The sequence below is a fragment of the Acanthisitta chloris genome, unplaced genomic scaffold (genome assembly GCF_000695815.1).
Source record: "Acanthisitta chloris isolate BGI_N310 unplaced genomic scaffold, ASM69581v1 scaffold25677, whole genome shotgun sequence".
Classification (NCBI taxonomy): Eukaryota; Metazoa; Chordata; class Aves; order Passeriformes; family Acanthisittidae; genus Acanthisitta; species Acanthisitta chloris.
The window spans coordinates 44,598-54,447 of NW_008681362.1; the positions used below are offsets into that span (position 1 = coordinate 44,598).

A 9,850-nucleotide genomic window follows, 5' to 3' on the forward strand; every position below is an offset into this window, starting at 1 on the left:
AGCTTGACTTTGCTTCCTTTTCAGCACTGATGGTGCACTAAGGCAAAAAGCTTTCCATTCAGCCATGAGAAGCAAACCTATTCTTCATAAGTTTTCATCTTCATAAAGTATTTTAATGAGGGCAGTTCAAAGCTGAAACGATGTTCTGACTCAGCACTAGGCAGTCAGCAGACTGCACTGGTACAGCTAGCCCAGACAGCTCTTACCAGGGACACTGTGGCTGTGACAGGCCAGACATCCCTATTTCTCCCATGCAAGAATCAAATGCTGTGCTATGTTTTGATGCACATCTAGAGCTAAAAGGTTTCACTTCAATATATCAATCTCCTCTGACACTCAGTAAATTCAGTTAGTAGTCAAGTCTGTACCAGAAAGCACAGGACAGGGCTGTTGGAAGTAGTTTTTTTGCAGTAGAAAACATGAGAGTTTGACTCTATGTTTACTTATGTGCACTCCCTGTAACAAATGGACCATCTCTAAAACCAGCCAGGGATCAACACCAACCAACAATCAAGACTTCTCCCTCCTCATCCCTCCAGGGGGAAATAAGAAAACCAACAAGACACACACACACACAACCCCTAACACTGCAACCACCATCCTGGAAAAGTGAGTATTTCACTCACTCAGGTTCATTGGGCAGACAGTAATTTACATTTGCACTTTAGTTCTTAGGCAGCGAGTTAAACACTGAACTAATTCCAATTCAATCACTGGGCATCTCATGAAGCTGAAGTGCTATCCTGGTCTTCACTACTGCAAAATTTTCAGATCATTATGCACAGATACACTGTAAGGCTGAAAGATACAGAGATGTGTTTATTCTGCATACACAAGACCTCTGACCTTTCTTTTCCTTCCCTTTTTTTAAGGGATAAATAGAGGGATGGGGGGAAAAAAATAAAAGGACAAACCTACAAACCTCAAGGAACAGGTCAAAGAACACAAAATTTCTCAAAAGCACTTATACAGAGGTTCTAACCTGATAGGTTTTTGTCTTCATTGCCATCACAGCATTTATTGGAACCAGAAGGATCATGACAGCAACACCTGCCAGCACCGAAGGACCTAAATTCTGAAAAGTAATTAATTGCAAACATTTATTCAAACTGATTTTTTGAATTGATTAGGATCAAACCAGTGCACACACTACATAAATTTAGGATCAAACCAGTGCACACACTACAAAAAAGCTTTCTGATACAGGTTTTCAACCTCTTCCTCCTTTTTCAAGAACAGGTTGGGAAGATGAGTAAGGACTTTGGTGCTTTGATATTTGAAACAAACATATATAGATAGCTCCTATACAGAGATACATACAGATCTCTCTCTAAAGGTGTATATATATCTCTATACACACATACAAAGATCTTTTTATGATTTTGTAATGCTGATTTGTCTGTTCTTCTCAAGCAGAGATCCATAAAGTTAGCCTGGTGGTTGTATGGACTCTATTTTCCCCATACCACTTTAAACCCTTCAGGGGTCTGACCAACAGCTGCTTGTAGTCACACAATCATAGGAAGCAGCATGTTGCCAAAATCAAAACAGGACACAAGACACAATACTCACCTGCCACAGTAAGTACAGTGCTAATATCACCTGGAGAGGTGCTGACCAAATCATGTTTATATAGGTAGCCAAGTCCATGAATCTCTGCGCATCCACAGACATGAGATTCACAATCTCACCCACAGTAGAAGACTTTCTAGCAGAATTTGTGATAACAAGTGCCTAGGGGCAGTTAAAAAAAAACAAAACAAAACAATTAAGACAACATGAAGGAAGACTTTGCATTTTCTCCACAGAATTCAACTGCTTTAAAATTACAAGCAATCATATTCCTGCTTCAAATTCTGCCTACCCTGTACACCATGCAAAATGCAAGTTGTGCAGTTTGAAGCAAGCAGCTGGGTTTAAACTAGTAGAGAATTAAAGTAAATGAGCAATCTTTGGGAGTTTTATTGCATGGGGGGTACCACTTGCTTGTCTTGTTTAGTCTTTTTGTTTTGTTGTAAGAAGTGGAAACTTCATTTCTGTGACTCATTCTTCTCACACAGAGCTATCAGTCCACAGCTTTCTAAAATGCTCTGGCTTATTCTAAGATGAGGTGGAACTGCTGCTCAGTCTCAAATGTAGATACATCTTAATTTCTGCCCAACTGAAGCATTCCACACCCCTAGTCTAAACGAGATAAGGTTTCTTGTTTGGCAGTGGGAAGAAGCAGGTCAAGTAGTAAATTAGAAAACTGCCCTAGTTTAAAGGCTTTTATTTATAAATTAGCTATTATCTTACTTCTATTAAGAGTTAGGAATCAATGTATCAGAGTCTCCTAACTAATTATTCAGACTGCAATGATGCATTCTCAGAGTCACAGATAGGTACTGTAGTATCTTTACACACTTACCTTTCGATAAATCACACCTACAATAGCTGTTTTGAGCCTCATTCCAGTTACAAAGCAAATATGAAAATACTGGTGAAGAATCAGTGTCTGAAGACAGGCACAAACAAACAGCAGTCCTGTATAAAAGTAGCCTTGCCAGTTTGGGGCATTTTTGTTATTTACAAAGTTGAGTAGCAACCTGTGAAGAGACAAGTTAGCTGTCTTGATATATGCAAAACAAAATCAAGTCTCACAGTCACAACCTTAGACTATACCAAACATAGTATGGGCCAAACAAGCACCTAAAGTACCAAACTTAGGTAGAGCAGTTAAGCAAATAACTTAGAAACTGGAGATCATGTTATATTAGCACACATCACTCCTTCCTCGATGTCCTGCTTTGAAATGTAAAGTATCACATAGCTTACATGCAGAATTCTCTTGGAGCTACACTGAAAAGTCATATTCCCTCCAGCTAAAATACAATCACTTTCGGTTGCTTTACTTCCCCCTAGCTTAAAGCAATATGACTCCTCCCAGCCCCACAGCTCTCCATGACTTCACATAGAGTGATACATAGTCCCAAAACAATTACAGGTTAGAACTGAATACTGTCCTGCTACTGTTGATTATGTTCCTGCCTTGCCTTCCTAGTGTTGAAAAGGAACAGAAAAAGTCAAACATTTATTGCATGATGTTATAATTTGAAAACCAATGGACTAAAATCATCTTTTGTCCATGGTCTCACATTTGCATGATGTCTCTCCCCCACTGCAGAAGCTGAAGGCAAAGCAGCTTGGGGAGTGAAATACCAGCATGTGTTAAATTCTGTTCACATACTTTTAATACAACAATAAAGTATATAGGTCTTACTTCAGAATTTCAGGGCCTGCAAACATCAAGAGATCATGTGCAGCTTTAAACAGGAAGCTCATGAGAAAATAGGGTCCAAAGGTTTTATATAACACCTTGAATAAAGATGCTTCAGAGCTTTTCTGAGATGGTTTTATAATCAAAGCTTCAGCCTCTTCTGTCACATCACCATTAGAGTCACTTGACTTTTGCTGCTTTTTGGGAACATATAACATGTTTGATGGTTGCCTGAAATAAGAGCAGGTATAACATGTAGCCTTTATTCAAGCATAAAGACAACTGGAAAAATGCACACTGTACAAATGAGATGTTTATGACTGCTTATTATGATTCCTAATAGTTTAACTGGGTTTTCCTGTCAAACATTTTAATCATAAAACCGTAACTAAATGAATTGGCCATTCAGAAATGGTCTTTTTGTTGGAATAGGTAACATTCCTGTTGAATCTCTGCTGTAGGCTGCCCTGGGGGATGAGGAATAGGGCTGTAAACTGTGTTAAGCTTAAAGAGCAAAGGACATTATTATTCCAGAACTCAGTATGCTAAACTTTCATAAAAATCAAAGCCTCACTGTACCACCAGAGTTAAAAGACTGCAGTTAGATTTATGCCAAGACATCCCCAACGAACTGAACACATTCTTTTCATACATCTGGCTTATGCCAAACTACATACTCCAAACTTCTGAGGACAAGCTGTATGTAAAAACACACTGTGTAAGCAAGCTGGCAATTTCCCTTCAATGAAAAGGTACTTCTACTTGCTGCAGTAAAGGATGATGAAAGCAGGATGGAGACTGCAGGCATGCAGCCCTTCTAATTTTAGTCATCTGGCTTAGATGCTCAAGCTCCCTATATAGTCAAAGGAAAGCACTAACCTTCTCACTTTTACACCCTTCACTGCCCTCTCAACGCTTCGCTAACTATAGAGGGAGCCCAAGCTCCTAAATTACACGACTGAGGTTTCTGTGAAAACAATCCCTCCCCAGAGAAAAAACACACATCAAAAGTTTTGGATCATCAAAGACTGGCGGAAAGTCGATGCAGCTCTTCATAAAGAAGAAACACAACACCCTACTTGGTTCCTGTTCCATGTGCACTTATGAACAAACAGAGGTTGCTGCATGGGCCTTATAAAAGCAAGTTTGATAACCAACGACAAACATCTCTACACAGAGACTGGCTAACTTCTGTATCTTGGAATAACTGACAGCCAGGATAACTGAACTTACCTCTTGGTCTTTGCCCACTCTTTTGCCCAATTTCTTGCCAAACCTGGCACTATTTCTTCTGATTTGTCCTCTTTATTTAGTGACCACAAATCTTTGGCTTCCAGAGGATTCCGATAACCCCGAACCATCAACCTGGATTAGAAAGAGTCAGCAATACAAATTTATGAACAGACGTGTGTGTGTGTGTGTGTGTATAAATATATATATATATATGAGCCATAATACAGTGGTCCTTACATCCAGCCCCAAAACTCAGCCAGCTCTTCACAAAGATGCACATAAGCATCAGTACCTGCAGCAACACAGGTCCAGTGCTAAAACATACATCCTCCTGTCTTTTAGTGTGAGAATTAGACCCTAAAGCATCTAAGGACTCAGAATATGCCACTGAATTCAAGTTTCAGGGAAACTAAAAGAGCGGATGCAGTGATCTCATTTGACAATCAGCCAGGTAATTAATATTCCCACACCTACCAAGTTTCAAAATCTTTATTAGCCTGTAGTTTCACAGAGCAATTCCTTTCATCTTGCTTTCTGTAGGAACTCTGGCCAAGCACCAACCACAACTATACAACAATATTACTGTACATGGTTCTGTGTTTTAACTCACAAATCATATAGCATAACTAAAACTAAGTTAATGGGGAAAATAAAAGCCTATTGTGCAAAAAGAGGTAACAGCTTTGACTGCCTCAGTTTCTAAATACAGCAAATTATTTCTACCTTCCTATATTTCCCAAACAAATTTTATTACATTCTTTCAGCAAGCATACTAAATATATACTGGCAAAATTTAAAATTACAAAGACTCCACAAAGGAAGCAAAAAAATACTAAGCAAATTTGTGGGGGGAAAAAAAAAATCAATTTAATCTGTCTAAGAAACAACCAACCAGAATTGTTTCTGCATGACTGTGGCTAATTTAACTCTGCAAGCAGAATCCCAAAGTGCCATCTAACTTGAACTGGTGCTTTACATAGCATCTTGTTCTTACCCAGTGATCCACCAGAAAGTGATTCTGGAGAGGAAAGAAGCACTGAACTCTGGACATGGATTCTGAAGGAGAGAGGAAAAAAAAACTACCTCAATCCACACACGGAGTGACTGATACAAAGCCAAAAGAAACAAGCAAAGCTGCTTTTGAAATTCCTTTTGTTTATAGTATTTTTTTTCACATTACTTAAACTTGCTGCTGAGAGCTTGTTCAGAAAACACAAGCACAGCTTCAGGGCTGTCAGCAGGCTCGACCACTGGGACACAGGAATAGCAGTGCTCCATATCAACAACACAACAAATAGCTGAAGGAATTTTATATGACAGTGCAGGCCAGACAGGCTCTCAAGATGTGTTCTGTGCCTGTATCAATGCAAGGTATGCTGCCATAAGAGGGCAGGGATATGTTAATTGGGTAGTGAGCCATGGATAAAGAATTCAGTTCTACTGTTAGAGCAGTTAAGTGCTGTGACTCCATCAACACAGATGCACAAATTAAAAAAAAGGTTTGTAACCCCCTAAAAAGCATCCCCAAACACCCCTCAGACACCCTGAACCTCATTCAGCAACAAGCATGAGAAAATTAAGGATCCATAAAGGTACACAGCTCATTCTCCCCCCAAGCACAATGGATGTTTCAACTGCTCCTCAAATTAACCTCCTCTCCTAATCTGATTGGATTAAGACAGCACAAAGGCTGGGAGAATTTCAAAGGGACTAAACTAAAGGTGATTTACTTGCAGAATTCCCGTGCACATTTCTCTCTTACCTCTAAACAGCAATCTAAAGAATGCTAAAACCAGCCACTCCTTGGGCACAACAAACCACTAGGTTTTCACCCTCCACCACAGTTGGAGGGACTCAGGTATTCTATCTACAAAAGTCACCAATCATCATCAGACTACTGCAATTAAAACACCCAGAGCCAAGTGTTTCAAATATTTGCATTTTTCAACTCCTGTTTGTGCAAACTGGCTCCTCTACCATGCTGCACTGCTGTGTGCTATAATCCAGCTAACACAAAACACTCCTGCATTTCCTAGCACACAATTTTTTTTGAAACTTTTCAGCAAACAGTAGGGGCATGTATGAGACAGATGCATTTTTTTGAAAGGGGATAAGAGTTTCACATTTCCCAAGCTCGCAGTAAAATGACTGCAAGCAATTCCAACACCATCACTTAATGAATAAATAAAAGTTTTTAAACTCAGAGGAGTAAAACAAATTAAGAGGGGGAAGGGGACAAAACTTTCAGCGTTCAGCCACTCCAGCATTCCTTACAGACAGATTTCTACTTCAGCCAATACAGGGAATACTTTCAACTTCATCAAAATTTAAAAATATTGCACATGTAATACTCAGCACTCAGGACAGACTTACAGGATCATTTACTGTTTCAGAAAACAAAGGTGGTTGTTCTGGAAAACAACACAGGATGAGCTCCACAAGTAGCAGGACAAAGTAGATGCAGAATGTGGTATAACGAAATGAATCCACTTCAGCACCCTAGAAAGGAAGGTAATATTCCAATTAGAAGATTTGAGGAATTTCTTTAAAACAACATGTTACTGTTAAACAGAAAACAGCTCCTACTACCCACCCCCATGCAAAACAAAGTCAACGCCTGTTTTGGCAAAGGGAAGCTAATGAGAGGGAGAAGGATGTGAAAGATACCATTTATTTTTATTCTGTCACTACCACAAAAACATAAGCATGAACTTCTTACGTAAAAATTTCTCTTTAAGACATGGTTTGTGCCAATACAGCATGCCTCAACTTGATGCATTTAGGCACTGGGTAGCAAGGAGTTTTCAAAGCAGATTTATTTTTTTAATTAGGATGCACAGAGCAGGTAAGCAGAATTTAGATTACACTTTGTTGGACTGTGCTCAAACTCAGAGGTTCTTCCATTTTTCAGACTGGGACTGATACATAACACATCAGCCACATAAATTAAAGCACAGGGACAGATGGACACACAGCCACCAGTAAAATCCCACTCCCAACAGCTGGAGACAAACATTGGCTGAAAGTTCTCAAAACTCACAATACAGCTTAAAGGTTTCAAGAAATAAAAGGGAGATTTTCAGGCAGCTCCACAATTAGTCTGATATTTGAGGTGATCTGACTGACATAAAAATGTTTCATTTGTTCACTTTTATTTTGTCCTAGCAGGTGAGCACACAAACCATCAAAGTGTTTCAGGAAATCCACTGCATAATCAACAGGAAGATGACGTAAACTCCCAGTTAAAATAGTCTCATATCAAAGATTATACACTTTCAGTGTACTCAAGCAGACACATCCGTTTTCTCCAACAGCCAGCAGAATGCTCCTAGCAACTGTCAGTACAGTTAAAATCACTATGGATTTCACTAGCATTTCAAAACAGGAGCCATTAAGTCTTGCTTGTTTTGCTGCTATAACCCCAGGAATGAACGTACACGGAATGAATCATTAACTGATTGACTGGCATAATTAGCAAGCCACTACTCTATTACTGCAGCATTTGGGATTATATTCAACTGACTGAGGCTAAAAATCACTTACCATATTTAAGGCATGTTTTATCTTGGATATAAGAACCACTGTGGCACATAACAATGAGATGAACCAGAAAATTGTCAATACACCTGAAGACTGGACTCCTTTTTGTCTTTCATATTGTATTAAAAATGTGGCAAGCAACTGTAGGAAAACAAGATAAAAATGTAGTCACAAGTTATAAGTTTTACAGTATGTTGTACACATATGAAAGGTATTGTGCTAAAGTGTGGATATTTATCATTCCAGTATCTTTAATTTTTAATTAAATAAAGCAGACATTTCAGAGTCAATATTTCACAGTTCAACTGCAGATGAAGCCTGCATGTTAAGGCTGTAGCTTGAAGAATTACAACACTGTGACTAACACCAAGATGGTGTTACTGCTTAAAGCTTTGCATACAAAAAAGACCATGCAGAACTTACCATTGTTATACCCAATACTGTAGGCCTAATGAGAAAAAATGGAGCTCGAAATAAATTTTGATTTCTTTCCCAGAAAGAGTAGAAAAGGTCTGCCCAGCAGACTATCCACAGTATTAAGCCCAAAGCCTGCAACACAGAAGTGTCTTTAATGCATCAGTTCACACAGATAATACAGCACAATATATAGATGAAATCTAGATATTATGTATTGTAAGAGGAGTCATAATCAGATCATATCCTTTGGGCAATTCCATAACATGCACAAAACTTGGCTTTAACTGGATCCTCACTAGAAGAAAAGGGTTGACTAATTTCTAGTACCACATAATTCAGTGCGTTATGGAGCAGAAAGTTGGTCAATCTCACTCCTGAGTAAGAGATTGCAGAGACAAAAACTCTCCAATACACCATGCTATCATAGTCCTTCTTAAAAATTTCACTTATTCTACAGGGGAAAAGAAGAAAACATTAAGTATTTCACAACAGAAGTGGAACAAACACCTACAGGAGCTCTAGAAATGTATGTCATGTAACTTAAGAGGCTGAGAGGATAATAAATTCTTTTTATGATAGAAATAAAGGCCTTGAGATTGAGTTGCCTTAAAATAGTCTTCTCCAACTGGTCTTACAAAGGATTTGCATGTTTGTTGCTATGCCAGAGTAAATTCCAGAAAGCCTCATAAAAGGTCAACAGAAACACATAAGATGTGAAAAGCAAACACAAGCAGAACAAGTAAGTTACAGCTGAAGTGTGCATACAGGCCAAGACTGATGCTCTACAAAAATACTGTGCTAAAATATAGCTGAAAATAGATTCAAACGTCCAGATAAGCTCAGCAGACTCTGATTTGAAGAGGTCACATACCGTTTTGGCTTTGTTAAGGTTTGACATTTGTATGTATCCCCTGTCATGACGACGGAGGTATAGGAAGTACACTGGGAAGCAAACCCACAGGTAAACACACGGAATCCAGGCCAGGACTGTGTTCTGAAAGCATGGGGTGAAGTCTGGATCTTCTGTGTGCCATGTCAGATTCCAGTCCTGGGGCAAAGAAAAAGGCTGAGTTAAACAAAAAGCAAACTCTGCACTTCAGTATTTAATAAAAAGAGCGAGCCACTCTCTGTCTTACTCTGTATCTCTGCATTAACTTATACTTGTATTAAACTGGCTCCATTCTGTGATGCATCTAATTTTATTGCACTTTTTGTGGCTCAGAAGTTTCAAACCTCCAGAAGATTAAACTGTCACTTTTGTTGGTTATACACAGCTACCATAACATGTAGCTCACTCAAGTGTACCAGGGATCTTCAACAGCACTTATTGGCATCTTTAACAGCATCAATCAAGAATTTTCACATCATCATTGCAGAAAAACCCATGGCAATGGTTGCTATCTT

The 9,850-nt window shown here is 38.9% G+C and overlaps 1 protein-coding gene across 1 annotated transcript in view; it reads right to left on the bottom strand.

The window, feature by feature from the left end:
• The window catches only part of ABCC1 (ATP-binding cassette, sub-family C (CFTR/MRP), member 1), a gene marked incomplete at its 5' end in the record, with an annotated part of 33,899 nt that extends 24,405 nt beyond the window's left edge, over positions 1-9,494 (bottom strand). Inside the window, 10 exons of the mRNA XM_009078093.1 lie at positions 983-1,075; positions 1,573-1,734; positions 2,408-2,585; positions 3,260-3,487; positions 4,490-4,621; positions 5,484-5,545; positions 6,863-6,988; positions 8,033-8,170; positions 8,453-8,578; positions 9,318-9,494. Of these exons, the coding sequence (XP_009076341.1) occupies positions 983-1,075; positions 1,573-1,734; positions 2,408-2,585; positions 3,260-3,487; positions 4,490-4,621; positions 5,484-5,545; positions 6,863-6,988; positions 8,033-8,170; positions 8,453-8,578; positions 9,318-9,494 (1,422 nt within the window). The remainder of the gene's footprint in view (positions 1-982; positions 1,076-1,572; positions 1,735-2,407; positions 2,586-3,259; positions 3,488-4,489; positions 4,622-5,483; positions 5,546-6,862; positions 6,989-8,032; positions 8,171-8,452; positions 8,579-9,317) is intronic.
• Between the last annotated feature and the right edge of the window lie 356 nt (positions 9,495-9,850).